We start from the raw sequence: 22,136 nt of genomic DNA on the forward strand, positions 1-22,136 counted from the left end.
GGATAGCAGAAGTGCACTGAGAATGCTGTTTCGGGTGTACTGTGAAAGCAGCCTTACCCAAACAGATCACAGAGGACAGCCAGCCAGGCTGGTAGGTGGCCTGTTTAATAAGCAAGGAGAACTTGCTGCTTGGGCGGCAGCCAGATGAATGCATCCCTGCACCTGCCCCAACACCAAATCTTAAAAGTTGATAAAAAGGCCCCAAGCGGGGTCAGTCACATGTACCGCATAGGTGTTCTTAACACTCCATCACCATCTCAAGGTCGTGTCCTTGGAGGAGGCTCTGAGAGGGAAAGACCAGTGGAACCCACATTCCAAGGACAGGGGAGGGAGAGAGGAGCCTCCCAGAGCCCAGGGCCTGCTCTCCAGGGCAGAGATGCTCTCACATCTTTTCAGTGACTCACCTGCCCCTGCAAACGTTCTATGTGCCTCATGTTGTCCTTCATTCTCCGTTTGGAGGTAGGAACGTTTATCTGGAGGTGTTAAGTAACTTGCCTTCGGATTGGGGTCACCGCTCAAGCCCTTTCCTCCTGAGTTCGAGGCCCTGCTCTTCCCTCGGCCAGCATCCCCAACAACACTGGTCAAAGAAGCTCAGGAATCCTTGGGCTGAACTAGGTTAAAACATTTTATTTTCTGTAAAGCTTTTTAAAAACAATTTTTAATGTTTATTTTGAGAGAGGGCACGCGCATCTGAGCAGAAGGGGGCCAGAGAGAGCGAGAGAGAGCTCTGCACTGTCAGCACAGAGCCTGATGCTGGGCCTGAGCTCATGAACCATGAGATCATGACCTGAGTTGAAACCAGGAGTCGGACATTTACCCGACCAAGCCACCCAAGCTCAATACAGTTTCTTTTTTAAGTTTTATTTATTTAAGTAATCTCTACGCCCATTGTGGGACCCAAACTCACAACCCTGAGATCAAGAGTTGCATGCTGTTCCGGCTGAGCCAGCCAGGCGGCGCCCCTCTGTAAAGTCTTTTCTTGAGAGCTGCTTGTAACATTTATTTATTTTTGAGAGGCAGAGAGACAGAGCACGAGCAGGGGAAGGGCAGAGAGAGAGGGAGACACAGAACGACAAGCAGGCTGCAGGCTTTGAGCTGTCAGCACAGAGCCCGACGCGGGGCTCGAACCCAAGGACTGTGAGATCATGACCTGAGCTGAAATCGGACACTTAGCCGACTGAGCCACCCAGGTGCCCCAAGAGCTTCTTATAAAATGTGCATTGTAGGTTTTTAGGAGGGAGGTCTCAATTCTATGGTGTTTTCCATACTTGAGACTTGCAAATTTGCCTCTTAGAAGACTTTGAGAAATAAAACTTGGGGAAACTGCTGCAATAGTGGCTTTAGAAGAAGAGACCGAACGCCGGAAATCAATGAAAGGAGAGGGAAGCTCAGGTGTGGCTGTGGTGGCCTTGGGAAGAGCCTGTGGTCAGCCTGACATGGAGAATAACAATGGTGAGGATGGAGATAGGAGGGAGAGTATTTCCAGTGGCTTTGTTACTAGAGATCTCGGTTTGGAGCTGGGGTTTAATAGTGCACGCCCTTATCTCTCCCAGATGGCTTTGCCTGAAGGTTGTTTCCTTACTCGTTCGGTGGCTTTTTAGCCTCTTGGCACTGGGTGGCGTGCCAGCTAAGAGAAAACAGTCTGGAGTCCGCTGGTTTTTGTTTTGTTTCGAGCCTGCCCGTGCTTATTTTTTATTGCAGTTTTAACACGGCTTATGTCATTTTACACAGGGCTTTCAGATGATAATCCATGCCTCTTCCAGATATTTTAAATTTCGACAAGTAGGTGTGGCAGGACAGGGCAAGCCTTCCAGACCCTCATGGGTCACGCAGAGAGCACCAGTCCTGGATTTGGGAAGAGCGCCAAGAAGGGGTTCCGGATGATGGACATGTATTTACCTCCATTCCGAGCGTTGCGAATTTAGAGATTAATTTATTGAACTCACTTCAGACTTACAGGCAAGTTATCGAGCAGCCAGCACTGACGAGAGCCCCCTCCCTAGCCACATGCTGCTGCAAGGGCCCAGGTCATTCCCTCCGGGGCCAGCCAGCTGTCTTCCGTCACCACAGCTGGCAGCGAGGAAGAAGGAGTCACTTTCACTGCGTTCCCATCAGACAGCACTGGCTTCCTAAGGTCTGTGAGCAGCACTGAAAAGCAGGGTCTGACTGCATCCTGGGGAAATGCCTGGGCAGATTCTCACCCCCACCAGACAGCGTAGACAGTTTTAGACGTTCTCAGCTGAAATACAGGCTTTGTGGCATACAGCAAATTGATTTGGGGAGGACCCTGGGGTACCTTGAAGAGATAGGTAGGTGTTTTCCAGTCGCTGAAAGTTTAGGGCAAAACTAGCAGGGCGCCTGGGTGGCTCGGTCACTTAGGCGTCCCACTCTTGATTTCGGCTCAGGTCATGATCTCACGGTTTGTGCGACTGAGCCCTGCGTTGGACTCCATGTGCTGACGGCACGGAGCCTGCTTGGGATTCTCCGTCTCTCCTTCTCTCTGTGCCCCTTCCCTGTTGATGGTCCCTCTCTGTCAAAATAAATAAATAAACATTAAAAAAAAAAAAAAACCCACTATCAGTGGAAACAAGTGATTGCAAGTGAAATAAAGGCCATAAAGGCAGATGTGCCAAGAACCAGCTAGAACTGAGCTGTGCTCTGCCCTGGCGATTTCTGGTCGACAAGGCAGTAGCCATTTGTCCAGTGCATCCGCCCGTGTCCTGCAGATACAGAGAAAGTCTCTGCCCTCCCCTGCCTCCAACTCCTGCCCCACCCCCATGCCCGGTGGCTCCCCACCCCGTGGGCCTCAACACCATCCAGAATAACAAGGGCCTCCTAACAGCCATCTGCAGGGCTGAGCACTGTGGGACCCCCAGGGGGCGCTATTCACAGCGCAGGAACAGGAGATCTGTGGTTTACTTAGAAAATTCATGGCACTTGAAAGCAAAATGTCTCTAAAGCTGGGTGTCTAATTCACACAAAGGTACCCTATAGGCCACAGGTGGCCTTGATCCAACTAATCCATCATCTCTGGGAGCCCTATTCTTGGTATAGGGCCCGTTCTCCTCCATTGGTCTGCATACTCCTACCCTCTGCATCCAGCCTTCCCTGGTACATAGTGCATAACCTGCTTTACGGAATACATGCAAGAATTATATACCTCTCCTCCTATGAGCCCTGAATAAGATAATCTCAGTGTCAAAGGGGATCTTGCAGGGACTTGGTATATGCTTCTATAATGGGACTGGCTTGTTTTCTCCTACCCAACAAGCCCTTCATTGTATAGATCAAGGGTCATTGAACCCTCTCAGGAAAGGGCTGAGCAGTAAATATTTTAGGCTTTGTAAGTATTCAGCCTCTGTTGCAACTACTCAGTTCGGCCATGTAGTGCACAAGTAGCCAGCGAGAGTACATGAATGAAGGAGCATCACTGGATTCCAATAAAAGTTTATTTATGGACACTGAAATTTAAATTTCATATACTTTTCATGTGTGATGAAATACGATTCTTTTGATTTTTTCCAGCCATTTATTTTGAGAGAGAGAGAGAGACAGAGCAAGCACGAGCAGGGGAGGGGCAGAGGGAGAGGGGGTTAGAGAGAATCCCAAACAGGACTCCTGAGGCGGGGCTCGATTCCACAGACTGTGAGATCATGACCTGAGCTGAAATCAAGTCAGACGCTTAACCGACTGGACCCCCCAGGCGCCCCCTCTCCAGCCGTTTGAAGATGTAGGGACTATTCTTAGCATACAGACCACACAGAGATGGGGGGGGGGGCAGGGTGGGCTTGGTGCATGTCTGCCCTGTTAAAAATGATTTACGAAAACGCTTCTGACTCAAACGTTTTACGGTTATGTACTCAGCTTGACTAGACATTAAAGTGCCAAGTTAGTGTAAGTATTAATTCCACTGATGAGCCATTTATTTTACGAAGTAGAACCAGGTGTGGTTTTTTTTTTTTTTTTTTTTGGAAGAGACATGAAAATGGAGAATCTTACTCCAATAACTCTCGTCCTTTCTCGCCAGCCCCATGCCTCCTCGCGACGCTTACTGAGTTAGGATGGAAAAGAGCAGCAGCACGTTTGGAGTCCTGGGGAAGCCAGTTTGGTGTCATCGGCATCCTGTCCCCTAGTATGCGATGGCGTCGGAGAGCCTGGCTCCAGAGAGGCACCCGGACGTAGTGCTGCCTCTGGGTTTGGGCTCTGAGTCCGTCACTAACATAAGCCGCTGTCTTCGACCAAGAAGGGCCTCTCTGGGCCTGAACCATAGCGAACTCCTGCTTCAGGACGCTCCACCGATTCTGCCCTAAGGCCAGTTCAGCCTTAGCAGAATCTGGTCCCCACAGCCAGCCTGCTGGCCCCTGACCAGCTGTCACTAACTCCCTTTTACACAGGGTGGCGTTTATGAACTTATTTTCCAGCGGAATTGATCTGTCCCCCTTTCTGCTGGGCTCGAACCCTGGCCTGCTTTCTGCTACGTCCTCCTCCCCTCCCAGGGCTTCCCCCATGGTCCAGCAGAGAAAGCCCTCTATCAGAGCCCCTAAATGATCCCAGGTAGGTGTTCATAGTCTCCATCTTCTTACAGACCCGTCCCTAACAGGTAACGCGGATCTCTCCCAGGAGGACTTGAGTGGCGTGGGGCCCGTGGATGGATGTCCTTTTCTCTCCCGTCACTCGGGGCAGCAAAGGACACGGTGCTTTGGCCTGAGAGCCAATCCCTCCCCAGTGGCACAGGCCCCAAATGAGAGAGGGAAGGTGGTCCCATCAATTAGTGCTAGAAGCTTCATATTCCTACAGTCAGCGTCTCTTCTTCCCAGTGAGGTTGGGCCGCCAGGAGGGTTTCTGGGTAAGGCAGACGTTACAGCAACTTACCACTTTGTGTGTGTGTTGGGGGATGGGGTGTGAAGCTACACATCCATTTCCTAAGTGCGATGAGTCATATAAATGGATTTTTAATCCACATCCCTTGAACAAAAGAGCCCATCAATACACGGAAGACGCGCGTGCCCGGTGGGTATCACTGTCGTCCATTAGCGAATTCTCTTTACTACCTACAGGCCTTGGTCAATATACGACTCATCACGAGTGAAATGCTAATGCGGCTTCTGAAAGTGCCCTTTATATGCTCCTAAGGAATCAGGTGACACACATAGACAGTTCTCGCTGAGTGACCATGAGGCCTCAGTAGCTCTACCGGGTATTAATTAAGAAAACAAAAGTTTAGATATAGTATTTTTTTTTGGAATGTTTATTTATTTTTGAGAGAGAGAGAGAGAGAGAGCACAAGTGGGGGAAGGGTGGAGAGAGAGGGAGACACAGAATCCGAAGCGGGCTCCAGGCTCCGAGCTGTCAGCGCAGAGCCTGACGCAAGGCTCGAACTCATGAGCCGTGAGATCATGACCTGAGCTGAAGTCGGACGCTCAATGGACCGAGCCACCCAGGCGCCCCTATAGTAATTTTTTAAAAAGTTGAAACTTTGCAGAAAATAGGCCAAAATAAAGAAGGTGAAATGGAAAGAAGAAACTTCACTTTTACTTTGAAAAAGTTAGTCTTTTATTCCTAGCTTGAAAAGAAAAAAAGGCTTAAATTACCAGGAAAATATTTACAGGACTAATCACATTTTAAGTCAGGAGATTGGCTATGGTGAAGGGTCATTCGATGTCCCTCGTTGGGACAGCCTGGGACAGGTTACATGACCTGCCCCAGGGGCTGCAGCCCACCCGCCCGAGTCAAGGAGAGGACCCGGTGTCCTCGCTGCCGACGAACGAAACCTCAGAGGCGTACCAGAGCCATTTTGCTAACAATTATGTGTCCTTTTAGTGTTTAAGAGAAATCTTAATTATTCTGGGCTATCTCTGTAGAATCATTCTAGAAACTTGTATGATTAGAAAACTCTAGAAAAAAAAAAACTTGTCTCCCCTACGAGACCCATGGCATCTTCCCAGGCACCGGCGGCCTTGGCGGGACGGGAATATGGAGTGCTGGGCTCTGTGAAGTCGCGACGTGAACTTCAGCTGCTTCGTCGGCTCAGAGCCCTCATCCCACAGGCTGCTGGACTGGACCGGGGCTTTGGTGCAAAGTACTCTGGAGAACATCTTCTTGCTCCTTCTCTGGAAACGAAACAACGGACACAGAGTCCCAGGCATCATCCTTTGGCGAGCTGTCCTTGTCCAGGGCCTCCAAGATAGGCTGAGCCGGGTCCTTTAAATACTTGAAAAGGTTGAAAACCAGCATTGTAATTAGTTTGTCAGTTCGAAACACCGGACTTTCGACTTCACATTTACTTGGCGCAGTCCTATTTACCCCAGGTAGGACTTCCTATTCTGACCACCACGGAAACAGCTTCTAAAATGAGAGCAGCCCCCACCCCTCACGCCATCGCTAACCCGAACACGAATGGGTGGGCCCACCGAGGTCATGCGGTAGCTCGGGAAAGGCAAGCTCAGACTTGCTGCACTCAGTGCAGGCTTGGGGACGGTTCTCCCTGAAACGTCTCTGGAATTTAACTTCCCGGCGAAGGAGGAGGTGGTGGGGAAAAGGGGGAAAATGCGCCAGTGTTTTTCCTCAGCCCCTGCCCCTGCCGGTCACTTCCAGCTCACAGCCAAGAAGCCAGGCGTGCCGCAGGACGGTCAGTGCGGCCTCCCGGGCAGGGGTGAGGCGGCGGGGGCCTCAAGGCACAGAGCTGTTTCATGGCGGCCCACTTGCCCCCCTCCCTCCCGCCTTTGTTCTAGGCTGAGCCTTGGCCTTACTGCTGAGCGACAGAGACACCGGAACATCCGGTGAGCCGAGAGCTGACGAAGGGCGAGAGGAACGTCAACGCATCACGCGCACTTGTGAGACCCCCCCCCCCCCCAAATATAAGTGAAACCTGGCTCGTTCTTCTCGTGGAATGTCAGTGCCCTTTGACAGAGGTTTTTCACACTTTCCCAGGAAAGTAAACTGAAAGCCTCTCTGTTTGGGATCCACGCCCCAAAGGGACAACTTCACACGGGGTGGTGCTGTTTGCTCGGCTGTGAGAGACACACGAATGCAGGGAAGATTCTGAGGCCCACTGAGAGCTGTTATTTTGTGAAACTATTAACCAGGGGAAAACGCTGGGTGTGTGTGTGGGGGGGTGGTGTGGGTGTTATAACAACACTCAAGATGAGTTCTGCCTTCTTGACAAATCTTTAAGTGTATAATATGGTACTAATTACAGGCAGGATGATGTACAGATCTCCAGAACTCACTTGGCTGACTGGAACTCTGCACACCGAACAGCGACTCCCTGTGCCCATCCCCTCCCCCCCCCCCCCCCCCCCGGCCCCTGGCAACCACCGTTCTATTCCAGCTTCTATGAGGTGGAGTATTCTAGATGCCTCAAGTAAGTGGAATCATGCAGCATCTGTATGGAGGGTCTAGTAGGGAACATAACATGTAGTTCGTACCATGTCTGTGTACTTTAAATACCTCATGACAGATGAAGGCCAACAAGGCACTACAGCTCCTTCTAGAAGCCCTGCTGTTTCTCTACACACTTGGACCTTATCTGATACCTATTCCTTCTAGATGTGACACAGTAAGCTTCTGTTTCCAGTACCTTGACCCCAAGTTTCCTACGAAGAAACCTCCAGAAGCAAATATCTTTAAATAGTCTTCCATCAGCTTGCTTCTGCCCCTAAGCATGTCCCCCTAGTGTTCTTGGAGGGCTCGGCCCCCTTGCGGAGCCTCGGAGGTTGGGGGTGGGTGGTCGGGCTGTGCATGAAATCAACCTCTCACGAGAACCAGTCCACTCTTCTTCCTCAGGCCTTTCAAAACACTAGTAACATCCAGTGAGCTCTTGGTGCACAAAGTTCTGTCTGCACAGCCCCGGGTGCTTTTTCTCTAGACTCCTTCCAAGTGCGCACATCTGCCCCACAGCCTGTGCTCTCGATCCCCGTCTTCACTGCCTCTCTACCCTCTTCCAGGCCTCTTGGGGGCTTCCTCCAAAAGGCACAGGTCTGATGTGCTGCTACAGGCAACCCTTGGCCACGCTGGGCCAGACCACCTTTGCCACCAACCTCATGCCATTAAAAAAAAAAAAAAGGTTTTAAATTGTGGTAAAATACATGTAACATAGGATTTACATCTTAGCTATTTTTTTATGTATACAGCTCACTGGTATAAAATACATTCACCCTGTTGTACAACCCTCACCACTATGTCCAGGGCTTGTTTTTACTTTGCAAAACGAAAACTCTGCACCTATTAAACTCTAACTCCCCACTTTCCCCTCCCCACCCAGACCCTGGCCACGACCACTCTACTTTCAGTCTCCCTGAATCGGAGTCCTCTAAGTACCTCATGTTAAGTGGAATCAAACAGTGTTTGTCTTTTTTGTGACCGGTCTATTTCACCTAGCGTACCATCCTCGGGGTTCACCCACGTTGCAGCATGCGGCACAATCGCCTTCCTTTTTACGGCTGCATAATATTCCATTGGATGGACATACCACATTTCGTTTATCTGTTCCTCCACCGACGGGAGCTTAGGTTGCCTCCCCCATTTGGCTGTGGTGAATAATGCTGGGAACATGGGCGTACAAATAACCCTGCACCACTTTTAATTCAAATCTCTGTGCCCGTGGCTTTGTCCGCCGCTGACCTCTTAAGTGTTACCAGGGGGCCGTGGAGCGCCGACATGTCACCCACTGGATGTGTGCGCACGTACCTCTTCTATTTGTAACGGGATGCTCGGTGGAGAGTGAAACCAGTATTTCACCAGGCCTCTGTATTTCAGGACCAGGAAGAAACAGGCCCCCGCCAGCATCGACAGGAACAGAAAGAGTCCCACAGCAATCACGATGATTTGCTGGAGTTTTGTGGCGGCTGAAAAGATGACGCGGAAGTAAACAAGAGGCCCGTCCCACTCGTGGTACAAACGTCGGTAATTTCTCACCTGCCAACCGCTTAGAGAGAGGTCGTTTCCTGGTAAAACTGGGCCGACGCTGCCCCTCCCTCCCCCGCCCAGCCTCACATGCTTAGATGACTAGCCAGGAAAGGCAATCCTAAAATAAAGCAGCGTTAGCTGTCTGGTGCTGTTATTATGGTAGATCTCAGCATGAACCTGTGTTGCCTACACTTTCGGGTTCGCGTCTTGCCCCTTCTCTCCGGGTCTCCCCACCCCTACCACCCTTGACCCTTGGCCTAACAAGCCACCCCCGGTTTCACTACTCGGGGAATATTCTTTGCCCAGGTCAGAAAGGACCTAAGAAGGTATGTTACCATCCATCGCTGTTTTGTAGCAAGATACGTTGCTTAAGTGTCCGGGTCTAGAGATGTTCCCTTTTTCACAAACCAGTTGCGCTTTGACTTGTAAACAGTATTCTCTTAAGGGTTTCAAATCATTCAACACGATGGAGGTGCTCCTGAAGGGGCCTTTAACCTGTGTCAAAAACACCAAGAAGCATGTATGTAAATGACCCAAACAGATGCAGCGGGAGCACTTCTAGCTTTTCAATGTTCCCCCAAATTCACAGCAAACACAATAACCAAAGAATAAAGAGTTCCTGTTTTGTTTTGTTAATTTTTTTTAAGGTTTATTTTGACAGAGAGCATGCGCAGGGGAGGGGCAGAGAGAGAGAGAGAGAGAGAGAATCCCAAGCAGGCTCCGCACGGTCAGTGCACAGCCCAGTGCAGGGCTTGAACTCATGAACCTTGAGATCACGACCTGAGCCAAAACTACGAGTCTGATGCTTAACTGACGGAGCCACCCAGGCGCCCCAAGAGATTCTGTTTTTAAAGAGTCACTGGCTTGCAGGCGACAAATTTTACATGTGAAAACTGGTGAGCTGTGTGAAGGAAGATGCCGGTGGCTTCAGAGCTGTGTTTCTGGCTCTCAGGCCTCGGAGGGGGCCCACTATAACAACGCAGGGTCGGCCACTGGAATTTAGCAAATCCCAGTTTCTGGGATGAAATTTTCTCCTTTAAAACTGCTTAAATGGGGGGGCACCTGGGTGGCTCCATCAGGTGAGCTTCTGATCGACTTTGGCTCAGGTCATGATTTCAGGGTCATAGGATCGAGCTCCAAGTTGGGCTCTGCACGGGGTATACAGCCTGCTTTCTCCCTCTCTCTCTGCCCCCCACCTTTCTCTCTTTCTCTTTAAAATAGAATAGAATAGAATAAAATAAAATAAAATAAAATAAAATAAAATAAAATAAAATAGAATAAAATAAAATAAAATTGCTTAAATGCCCAGTGTGTTTACTTATGTAATCAGGAACTGGCGGGATCCCAGATTCTTGAGGATTCTGTCTCCTCCCCACATCCCTGCTACTGCCTTCCTCGGGCCTCGCTAACTCCCCACCTGGGTCCCTCTAGTCAGTGGCTTCTCACTCTCCTCCTGGACAAAGTTGACATTGTTCCACAGGGAAACGAGGAAAAGATATATAATGGCAATATAGGATTTCTTTTAAAAAAAAAATTTTTTTTAATGTTTACTTATTTTTGAGAGAGAGACAGAGTGTGAGCCGGGGAGGGGCAGAGAGAGAGAGAGAGACACAGAATCTGAAGAAGGCTCCAGGCTCTGAGCTGTCAGCACAGAGCCAGATGCGGGGCTTGAACTCACGAGCTGTGCGATCATGACCTGAGCTGAAGTCAGACGCTCAACCGACTGAGCCACCCAGGCTCCCCAAGGATTTCTTATAAGGGACTGCTTTCCTACTTTGAGATATGGTAGAGAACGCTATAGCCATTTGAAATGGTGGTATTACACACGTTCAGTGCCGTGTAGATGAGGCCTGCTGTAGTACTTACTGACTGAAGAAAGGCAATTATTCAATAGTATATAGAAAATCTTATTTTGAAAAATATAAAGTCATCACATTACTTATGAATTGTAGGATCATAGATGATTTTTTTTTCTTCTGTTTAATGGTGATAGACTGCCAGGACAGAGGAGAAAAATTTTCACTCATGATGTGACATAGGGCAATTTTAAGGACGAACTTCTTTTTGGGATTATTTCAGCTGCCAGTTGGCATTTCTAAAACTTAGAATCACAGACGACAGAGACCGAGACTGCTGTGCTTGGGAGGCCTGCTTGCAAGGGTAACTAACTATCTCTGACATCCGGGAACTTGGAATCTGGGAGTGTCCCCGCCATTCGCTAACATTAGCAGCTTATCGTACCTACCATGTTTTTTATGCTGACCACCTGCTCTCCTTCTAGGAGTCTGTAATTTTGATATGTGCTAGGGAGAAGAGGCCCATATAGCCAATAAAAGCCCTGGGCATTGAGTCTCTGATAAGATTCTCTACTAGACTGCATTACACATGTTGCCATAGCTTGTCATTGGAGTAATTGTGTCCTGGGTGGGTCTTTCGGGAGGGGATTCTTGGAAGCTTGTGTCTGGAATCCTCTGGACTTTGGCCCATGTACCTCTCCCTTTTGCTGACTTTGCTTTGTGTCCTGTTGTAATACGCCATAGCCATGAATACAACTATATGCCAAGTCCCACGGGTCCTTCAAGCAAATCTAGGTGCTGGTCAGAATTATTCGAACCCTAGAATCTTTTGTTCACAGAAGGTCAAAGTATAGCTGCTCCAGTTGATAAGGGAACAGGGAAATCCCTTCTGGAATCTTCCAGGCCTTCTGTATTCCATTTGACCAGACTTTGACCTCTGATTTGGGGAGATGATTATTTCCTCTTCTCCCACATGGTAAGAGTCTACTCCTCAGTGGGTTTTGCCTTCCTCCATGTTTCTAGACTCCCCATAAAGAAATGAGGAGAAAGCAATAATTTGTAAACTATGTCAGATAATAACTGCAGAGCATGGGCCCTGGGGCCAGAACGTTTCTGCACTGATGTGCTAGCTATCAGCTGCTGACCTTGAGCGAGTTACTTAACCCACTTGGTTTCCTTCTCTGACACGGCTTGGTACGAAGATTAAATGAGATGATGTAGCTAAAATGTCTGGCCCAGTGCCCAACACAAAGAAAGCCCTTGATAAACACAAGCTCTTATCATAAAACACTATAATTGAGGCGCCCGGGTGGCTCAGTCGGTTGAGCGTCCGGCCTCGGCTCAGGTCATGGTTTCACGGTTTGTGGGTTTGAGCCCCACGTCGGGCTCTGTGCCGACAGCCCCGAGCCTGGAGCCTGCTTCGGATTCTGCGTCTCCTTCTCTCTCTGTCCCTCCCCCATTCGTGCGTGCTCTCTCTCTCTCTCTCAAAATTACATTTTAAAAATAAATAAGTAAAACACTATAATTGTTTCACAATATGTAAGTCATTATGCTGCTTAAACTTACACAGTTATGGGTGTCAATTATACCCCAATAAAACTGGAAAACAAAGCAAAGTGATAATGCTGAATTTAGGAAACCATGAAGTCTATGCAGATAATAAATAAAACCTCATGATGTGCAGCTTGGATAGCCAGGCACTGCCGATGAGCTAAGGCCATCGTGTTTCTTCATACCATGGAGGGCTGACCAGGCTGTGCTGGTCCGACCCACCTTTGTCAGGCGCACTGCCTGCCACGGCCCCTCCTCACACGGCCTGCATTTCTGACAGACCCTGGCAACTTGCAGGTCTCCAGACCCCAAGCCTTCTCACACCCTCCATCGTTCTCCCTAGAACTCTCCCTCTCCTCCCAGAAGACTTTTCACCTGGTCACATATGTCGTCTTTGCAAATCATTCAAACCGGAGGACTTTATATGACCTTGCAGACTGCAGTGAATTCCTTGTCGGAGAAACAGGCCCTCTAGAACCTTCTCTGAGCTTTACGGTGCCACAAAGCACCGTGAGCGCCCCAGACAACAGGAACAGCATGCTGTCAGGAAGAGAGGGGCCCTTCAGATCCACCTGGTAGAAGGGAAGGCTTGCACAGGTGGCAGAAGCCACGCTTCTAGAGGAGAAGGATTAAAGCTGATTCAGGGCTCAGACTCGAAGGCAATGCTGGGACGCTCTGCCCCCCTTGTCCATTTATTATTATTATTTTTTGTTACAGAGAGGGAGAGAGCGTGCGTGAGCAGGGGCGAGGGGCAGAGTGAAAGAGAGAGAGAATTTCAAGCAGGCTTCACGCTCCAACGCAGGTCTCGAGCCCACGGCCCCGGGATCATGACCTGAGCCGAAATCAAGAGACGCTCAAACGACTGAGCCACCCAGGCGCCCCCCTCCCCATCCATTTTAAAGTCTACTTTCTTTCGCTGTATCAGGAAGTCCAAAGGAAAGAAAATTAAAAACAAGGTAGGAAAATGCTCTTGCCTGTTGGATTCCTGTCTTTTCCCAGTAATGGACATAATACAAAAAAGTGGCCGAGAAGGCACGGACGTCAAAGGGAGAGGAGAGCCTGATGATAAGGGAGCCTTCTCCTGGCGTCACCCAAATGTTTTCGGGAGGCCCGACGGTAACTGAAATAGAATGACAAACAAAGGCAAAAAAATATACGTAAACATATACACATACACGCATATATATGTATGTTTTATAAATCACACAATATATGATTTTAGGGGCGCCTGGGTGGCTCAGTCAGTTGAGCGTCCGACTTTGGCTCAGGTCATGATCTCACGGTTGACATGTTCGAGTCCCGCGTCTGGCTCTGTGCTGGCAGCTCGGAGCCTGGAGCCTGCTTCGGGTTCTGTGTTTCCCTCTCTCTCTCTGCCCCTCCCCTGCTTGTGCTCTGTGTCTCTCTCGTCTCAAAAATAAAGACACATTAAAAAAAATTAAAAATACATAATTGTATATATATATATATATACACATATATATATATATATATGTATATATATATAGTGTGTAAACACACACATACGTGTATTTATAAATGCAATGAGATCGCATCCAGGCACATAAGACTACCAGAGACTGCTCTGGGCTTTACTTGGACGGCTACAGGGTAGGAAGCCCAGCAGGGCCACAGGGTAGCACCGGGGGCTTCCTGTCTTCAGTGGAGGGAGGGGTCCTTTGCAGCCATCTACCTGGAGGCCCAGAGCTGGTGCCCTTGGTCCCCCCGAGGACACAGTTTCCGTGCAAAGAGAGACCCACGACAGGCAAGTACAGGAACCTCCTGGGTTAAGCCCCAAGAGCCAGTATCTCTTACAGTAGCTCTGCAGGGAGTTTCCAGAGTCCCCACAAGGGACACGCGCAGTTACAAAAATCGCTGTACTCGGCCCCGAACATGGCTTCCTAAGAGGTATTTGGGACGGTCCCCAGGGAGATGCAGTTTATCAGTCAGGGCTCATGTTGACATAGGTGATGCCAAGGAACACGGCCGACATGCCAGCTTTCTCCACTTTCCAGAGAAGCCGCTGGAAGGTTACCCAAAGGTCAAATTTTCACGCAGAGGAGGAAGGGGTTTTGTTAGTCCTTATCTACTACCTATATACTTCGTATACGTACTTAATACACATTTTTACAGTTTCTTTACAAATGAACAAGAGTGCCATTTCCAAACCTTTGAATGCAGGTCCCTTCGCTTATTGTAACACTATGTTCAAATATAGTTAACAGGGAGGGGCGCCTGGGTGGCTCAGTGGGTTGAGCGTCCGACTTCGGCTCAGGACATGATGTCGCGGTTTGTGAGTTCGAGCCTGGTGTGGGGCTCTGTGCCGACAGCTCAGAGCCTGGAGCCTCTTCTGATTCCGTGTCTCCCTCTGTCTCTGCCCCTCCCCTGCTCACACTCTCTCAAAAATAAATAAATGTTAAAAAACATTTAAAAGATATATAGTAACAGGGAACTAGTGTAGCAGAGAATAGTGCCATAGTAAGTCTACTTGTTACAGCTTTGCTTATAGTTTCCAGGACCCGAGGACTAGGACTCACCAAGCGCTATGCATTAAAAGTTACAACATTTCTCAAGTAGGCACTTAAAGCATGTAATTAACCAGAGAAACTCGGATCAAAGTAGAAGTTGGGCTGCATGAGTTCTTTTTTTTTAGTTTTTTTTTTTTTTTTTAATGTTTATTCATTTTTGAGAGACAGAGAGAGACAGAGCACGAGTAGGGGAGGAGCAGAGAGAGAGGGAGACACAGAATCCGAAGCAGGCTCCAGGCTCCAAGCGGTCAGCACAGAGCCTGACGTGGGGCTCGAACTCATGGACTGTGTGATCATGACCTGAGCTGAAGTCGGAGGCTTAACCGATGGAGCCACCCAGGCGCCCCAAGGCTGCATGAGTTCTTAAGAGGCCTGTTTCCACACACACCGTTTATACCTGCAGACGGTCGTATCACTGTGTGCAGTACCGTGCTCATCACAGTGGGGGAGGATTTCTCTTATGCCTCTGTGCTCTTCCCTGGGCTCTCCCAGGTTGGCGAGGCTTAGGCATCTGGTTTAGCTGCCCTTCTCTGTGCAAAAGTAACTGGTCCCTGCAGGGTTTGCACCCAGGCCCTCTGATCTCAGAGGGTGGAGATCAAGATCCACAGATGCTCACAGACGCTGGCATTTACTCTGTCAAGCTTCCCTTTTGCAGCCAAGCGGCTGGAGCATGAGAGCCACTGACCTGCAGGCCCCGGCCACTTGCTGCACGCCTCTCACCTCGGTGGGGCATATTCTCTAGACTCTTCTGTGACTCACACATGGGAAGGGGGCCTGGAAGCAAGGGCGCCAGTCGCGACCAGTCACTTAATCCGCTGGAAGGTCAGCGCTGAAAGACGTACCCTTCTGAGAGTCCTGGGTCTGGAATCTGGCACCAACTTGAGACACCTGTCTCTTGAGGGGGACACAATCTGCCTTCTCTTGGCACATGGAAGGAAGTCTGTTATCCGTGGGTAACTGTGGGTACAACTTCCATGCACTAAGTTCTGACTGTAAACCAGGCCACGTGGACTTCACATGTGTCCCCACAGATCCGTGTGGCCAAGCACAGAAGGCGGTTCCCAGAGGGGGAAACGGAAGCCTGGGGGTGACTGTCCTTGCCCAGAGTCGCAGCGAGTAAGCGGTAGAGCCACGATCTGAACCTAGGTCTGCGTGATGCTACAGCCTGCCCCCTGCAGCCAGCTCCTCTTCCCCCGCCAAACGCTTGGGAAAGCATCTTCCTGTTGGTTCTCTATCCCCAGAGCATGAGTGCTGGACACAGCGATGGGGCCCCGAGGACCCAACTGCCTTGGTCTTTATAAGCGACGGGCAGAGGATAACAACCCAGCTGGTAATCACCTGGGGGCACTGCTCCCCAGCTCAGGCTCGAAGGACAGAGAGCAGAGATGGACCAAAGACTTTCAGGATGGGGCTTGCTTCTAGTCCCATTCCTCTCCTGGGTGTGCCCAGTAACCACCACTTTCCCTCCCTCCCTCCCTTTCCTTCCTTTTCCCCTTTCCTGTCCTTTCTTTTCCTTTCCTCTCCTTTCTTTCCTTTCCTTTCCTTTCCTTTCCTTCCTTTCAATTAATTCCCACTTAGGTGACATTTCACAGCTCAAATGTGTGCTGGTTCTCTATTCAAGGACAAATAACTTGTCCACAGTAGACGATCAGCTGGCAGGGATCACACTGTCTTCTTTTTCCTTCCCTGCATCATCTAGCACAGATGGTTGACTTTTTTTTGTTAGCTTCCTATCTCAGAACATTTCAAACATGTAGAAAGTAAGGCGAAGCTCACAACAAAAGCTCAGGTACTCATTACCCAGCTTTGATCAACCGTCAAGTCACGGCCAATTTTGTTGCCCGCGTGCCCATCCACCTTGCCCTTAGCCTCCTACACTCTGGATTGTTATGAACGAATCTCAAACATCACATCATTTCATGTGTAAATACTCCAGTATGTGTCTTTAAAAGAAAAGACACCGCCCCCAGCTTTAAAAACATAAAATACCATTATAATACCTAAGATAAATTAACAATAATTGCTTATGCAGATCATCAAATAGCTAGACGGTGACATTTCCTCACTGGTCTTATACGTGTTTAGTTTGTTTGAATCAGGATTCCACACTTTATGTCTGCATAAACCATAAACACCGAAGAAACCCGGGGCACAGCTGACCGTGTGAAAAATGAATCACGGAAGGAGCAAATGTACAAATTACTCTCTGTCATTTCTTATGCCCCCTTCCAATTTCTGGAAGCACGTTTGTTCAATCATTCAACCAAGCTTTCCTGAATATCCACTATGTGCCAGGCACTTGTTCAAGGCTGAATTAAAGTCTTTTTCGAACATAAAGGAAGTTGTGCCAGAAGAGTTAAGAGTGATCAGTGAAGCCAACATACTGGTATCCCATCCAGCCCAGAGGTCAGCAAGCTTTTTCAGTAAAGTGCCAGCGCAAACTTAGGCTTTGCAAGCCAGATAATCTCCGTTGCAACTATTCAACTCTACTGCTGTAGCTTGAAGGCATCCACAAGCCATACGTTATTAAAAGATGGTGAAACTGTTCCAATAAACCTTACAACCACAAGCCGGTGGGCTGGACGTGGCCTACGGGCTGTAGGTTGCCAGCCCCTGGTTTGGTAAATCACGCTCCTCTAGCGTCGGCCTCCACGGTCAGTACTTGGACTTGACCATCATGAATCCACCTGTTTGCTGGCTATGTGGGGTGAGAAGCAAGACTGAGGTGCACGGGGCCAAAACTGTTCAGTGAGGACGAAAGTGAAGAAAGCCTGGAAGTGATAAAGGACGTTTCACAGCCAAGTTCTCTTACCATTCCTACAGTACCGGAAAGAAGGCACTGTCAGCCATGGAGAAACCAGGTCGTCTACCTTCGCTCGAACACGTAAAAAGGTGTCCAATTCCGGTCGCAGAAAGACTGAGCTGCCTTTGCGGGTGAAGTCACACTCTGTTGTGGTGATGTTCATACAGTTTACCTCCCCCTTGTCACCGAGGTCATACCACGTACTGCTACTACGGCTGAAAAGGAAAAGAGGATTTCACTTCACAGAATTCGCTCTTCTCCAACACTTTCGCCAGAGCTGACTTTTCAAAAGGAGCTTTACTGAGATACAATTCCCATAGCATATAATTCACCCATTCAAAGTGTACAACTCAGGGGTGCCCGGCTGGTTCAGTCGGTTGAGCATCCGACTGCAGCCCAGGTCATGATCTCGCGGTTCATGGGTTCGAGCCCCGCGTCGGGCTCTGGGCTGACAGCTCAGAGCCTGGGGCCTGCTTCAGATTGTGTCTCCCTCTCTCTCTGCCCCTCCCCTGCTCATGCTCTGTTTCTCTCTCTCAAAAATAAAATAAAATAAAATAAAATAAAATAAAATAAAATAAAATACTAAAAAAAAAAAAAAACCAAAGCATACAAGCATACATAAAAGCATGGCTTTTAGTAGATTCACAGGGCTGTGCAGCCAGCACCACAATCAAGTTTAGAACATTTTTATTATCCTCGAAGGAAACCCCGTGCTTACTAGCACTCACTCCCAGTTCTGCCCTAATCCCCCAAGCTCCAGGCAACCATTAATCATCTACTTTCAGTTTCGATGGGTTTGCCTACTCTCATAAGGACATAAGCTGCATGGTCTTTTCTGATCGGCTCCTTAAACACAGCATATTTTCAGGCGTGATGCACGTTATAGCATGTATCAGGACTTCATCCTTTCTCTTTTTTTAAATAATTTTTAAAAACTATTTATTTCTTTATTTTGAGAGACAGACAGAGAGAGAGAGAAGGGCAGAGAGAGAAAATCCTAAGCAGGGTCCACACCATCAGCGCAGAGCCTGACCCAGGGCTCAAACTCAAGAACGGTAAGATCATGACCTGAGCCATGATCAAGGGTCTGACGCTTAACCGACTGAGCTACCCAGGCGCCCCGGTACTTGATCCCTTCTTGCGGCTGAATAATCATCATATGGATATAGCACGTTTTGTTTATCCCTTCATCTGTTTATGGATATGTCGGTTGTTCCCACTTTTTGGCTGTTGTGAATAAGGCTAAGAAATATTCACTTGCAAGTTTCCATGTGAATATAACTTTTCAATTCTCTGGGGTAAATACCTAGGAGTGGAATTGATGGGTCATATGGCAACTCAATTGTTAACTACCTTTCAAACCAGCTGCACCATTTTGCATTCCCACCTGCAATGTACAAGGGCTCCAATTTCTCCATATCCTCACCAACACTTGTTAAGCCTTTTTTATTATGGCCATCCTAGTAGGTGTGCTGTGGTATATCTCTGTGGTTTTAATTTGCATTTCCCTGGTGAATAATGATGTTGGGCATCTTTTTATGTACTTGTTGGCCATTTGTACATCTTCTTTGGAGAACTGTCCACTCAAATCCTTCCTCTATATTTTAATTGGGTTGTCTTTTAATTGTTGAGTTGTAAGAGTTCTTTATTCTGGATACAAGTCCCTTATCAGATATAGGGTTTGCAAATATTTTCCCCGTTCACTCCTACAACTTATGTTAACTCTTCAAACTTAGCCTCTATAGGCAATACCTTAGGAAAGATACTGCGTTCATACAAACCCCACTCATACTTCCCCCTAGTGTGGGCTCATTTACCTCATAGCTGCCCATTTAAAGAGAATCTGCCTCGATCCCAGGGGGAAGATGGCAGCGTAGGAGGATGCTGGGCTCACCGCGCGTCCTGCTGATCACTTAGATTCCACCTACACCTGCCTAAATAACCCAGAAAACCGCCAGAGGATTAGCAGAACGGAGTCTCCGGAGCCAAGCGCAGACGAGAGGCCCACGGAAGAGGGTAGGAAGGGCGGCGAGGCCGTGCGCGCTCCACGGACTGGCGGGAGGGAGCCGGGGCGGAGGGGCGGCTCGCCGGCCAAGCAGAGCCCCCGAGTCTGGCTGGCAAAAGCAGAGGGGCCGGACGGATGGAGTGTGTTCAGACAGCAAGCGCGACTTAGGGTCTGGGAGGTCATAAGTTAACAGCTCTGCTCGGAAAGCGGGAAGGCTGGAGGACAAAGGGAGGGAGAGCTGCTGAGCCCCGGGACGACAGAGCTCAGTTTGGTGGGGAACAAAGGCGCTCGCCAGCGCCATCTCCCCCGCCCATCCCCCAGCCAAAATCCCAAAGGGAACCGGTTCCTGCCAGGGAACTTGCTCGCGCCGCGCAAACACCCAACTCTGTGCTTCTGCGGAGCCAAACCTCCGGCAGCGGGTCTGACTCCCTCCCGCTGCCACAGGGCCCCTCCTGAAGTGGATCACCTAAGGAGAAGCGAGCTAAGCCTGCCCCTCCTGCCCCCGTGCACCTTGCCTACCCACCCCAACTAATACGCCAGATCCCCAGCACCACAAGCCTGGCAGTGTGCAAGTAGCCCAGACGGGCCACGCCACCCCACAGTGAATCCCGCCCCTAGGAGAGGGGAAGAGAAGGCACACACCAGTCTGGCTGTGGCCCAGGCGGTGGGCTGGGGGCAGACGTCAGGTCGGACTGCGGCCCCGCCCACCAACTCCAGTTATACACTACAGCACAGGGGAAGTGCCCTGCAGGTCCTCACCACTCCAGGGACTATCCAAAATGACCAAGCGGAAGAATTCCCCTCAGAAGAATCTCCAGGAAATAACAACAGCTAATGAGCTGATCAAAAAGGATTTAAATAATATAACAGAAAGTGAATTTAGAATAATAGTCATAAAATTAATCGCTGGGCTTGAAAACAGTATAGAGGACAGCAGAGAATCTCTTGCTACAGAGATCAAGGGACAAAGGAACAGTCACGAGGAGCTGAAAAACGCTTTAAATGAAATGCAAAACAAAATGGAAACCACCACGGCTTGGATTGAAGAGGCAGAGGAGAGAATAGGTGAACTAGAAGATAAAGTTATGGAAAACGAGGAAGCTGAGAAAAAGAGAGATAAAAAAAATCCAGGAGTATGAGGGGAAAATTAGAGAACTAAGTGATACACTAAAAAGAAATAATATACGCATAATTGGTATCCCAGAGGAGGAAGAGAGAGGGAAAGGTGCTGAAGGGGTACTTGAAGAAATAATAGCTGAGAACTTCCCTGAACTGGGGAAGGAAAAAGGCATTGAAATCCAAGAGGCACAGAGAACTCCCTTCAGATGTAACTTGAATCGATCTTCTGCACGACATATCATAGTGAAACTGGCAAAATACAAGGATAAAGAGAAAATTCTGAAAGCAGCAAGGGGTAAACGTGCCCTCACATATAAAGGGAGACCTATAAGACTCGTGACTGATCTCTCTTTTGAAACTTGGCAGGCCAGAAAGGATTGGCACGAGATTTTCAGTGTGCTAGACAGAAAAAATATGCAACCGAGAATCCTTTATCCAGCAAGTCTGTCATTTAGAATAGAAGGAGAGATAAAGGTCTTCCCAAACAAAAACTGAAGGAATTTGTCACCACTAAACCAGCCCTACAAGAGATCCTAAGGGGGACCCTGTGAGACAAAGTACCAGAGACATCACTACAAGCATAAAACCTACAGACATCACAATGACTCTAAACCCATATCTTTCTATAGTAACACTGAATGTAAATGGATTGAATGCGCCAACCAAAAGACATAGGGTATCAGAATGGATAAAAAAACAAGACCCGTCTATTTGCTGTCTACAAGAGACTCATTTTAGACCTGAGGACATCTTTAGATTGAGAGTGAGGGGATGGAGAACTATTTATCATGCTACTGGAAGCCAAAAGAAAGCTGGAGTAGCCATACTTATATCAGACAAACTAGACTTTAAATTAAAGGCTGTAACAAGAGATGAAGAAGGGCATTATATAATAATTACAGGGTCTATCCATCAGGAAGAGCTAACAATTATAAATGTCTATGCGCTGAATACGGGAGCCCCCAAATATATAAAACAATTACTCATAAACATAAGCAACCTTATTGAGAAGAATGTGGTAATTGCAGGGGACTTTAACACCCCACTTACAGAAATGGATAGATCATCTAGACACACGGTCAATAAAGAAACAAGGGCCCTGAATGAGACATTGGATCAGATGGACTTGACAGATATATTTAGAACTCTGCATCCCAAAGCAACAGAATATACTTTCTTCTCGAGTGCACATGGAACATTCTCCAAGATAGATCATATACTGGGTCACAAAACAGCCCTTCATAAGTTTACAAGAATTGAAATTATACCATGCATACTTTCAGACCACAATGCTATGAAGCTTGAAATCAACCACAGAAAAAAGTCTGGAAAACCTCCAAAAGCATGGAGGTTGAAGAACACCCTACTAACGAATGAGTGGGTCAACCAGGCAATTAGAGAAGAAATTAAAAAATATATGGAAACAAACA

General features: G+C 48.5%; 1 protein-coding gene and 1 long non-coding RNA gene across 2 annotated transcripts in view; one reads left to right on the forward strand and one right to left on the reverse strand.

The window, feature by feature from the left end:
- Positions 1-5,529: 5,529 nt before the first annotated feature.
- Positions 5,530-22,136, reverse strand: part of IFNGR2 (interferon gamma receptor 2) — a 33,798-nt gene continuing 17,191 nt past the window's right edge. Inside the window, exons 3-7 of the mRNA XM_027041688.2 lie at positions 17,592-17,797; positions 13,229-13,374; positions 9,243-9,402; positions 8,689-8,846; positions 5,530-6,210 (exon numbers count right to left, since the gene is read on the reverse strand). Of these exons, the coding sequence (XP_026897489.2) occupies positions 6,037-6,210; positions 8,689-8,846; positions 9,243-9,402; positions 13,229-13,374; positions 17,592-17,797 (844 nt within the window). The 3' untranslated portion in view covers positions 5,530-6,036. The remainder of the gene's footprint in view (positions 6,211-8,688; positions 8,847-9,242; positions 9,403-13,228; positions 13,375-17,591; positions 17,798-22,136) is intronic.
- LOC113594383 (uncharacterized) lies at positions 6,208-9,083 on the forward strand. The gene is made up of 2 exons (XR_003414768.2): positions 6,208-7,558; positions 8,758-9,083. It is a non-coding gene; the product is annotated as an uncharacterized LOC113594383 (long non-coding RNA).

This window comes from Acinonyx jubatus, chromosome C2 (assembly GCF_027475565.1).
Source record: "Acinonyx jubatus isolate Ajub_Pintada_27869175 chromosome C2, VMU_Ajub_asm_v1.0, whole genome shotgun sequence".
Lineage (NCBI taxonomy): Eukaryota > Metazoa > Chordata > Mammalia > Carnivora > Felidae > Acinonyx > Acinonyx jubatus.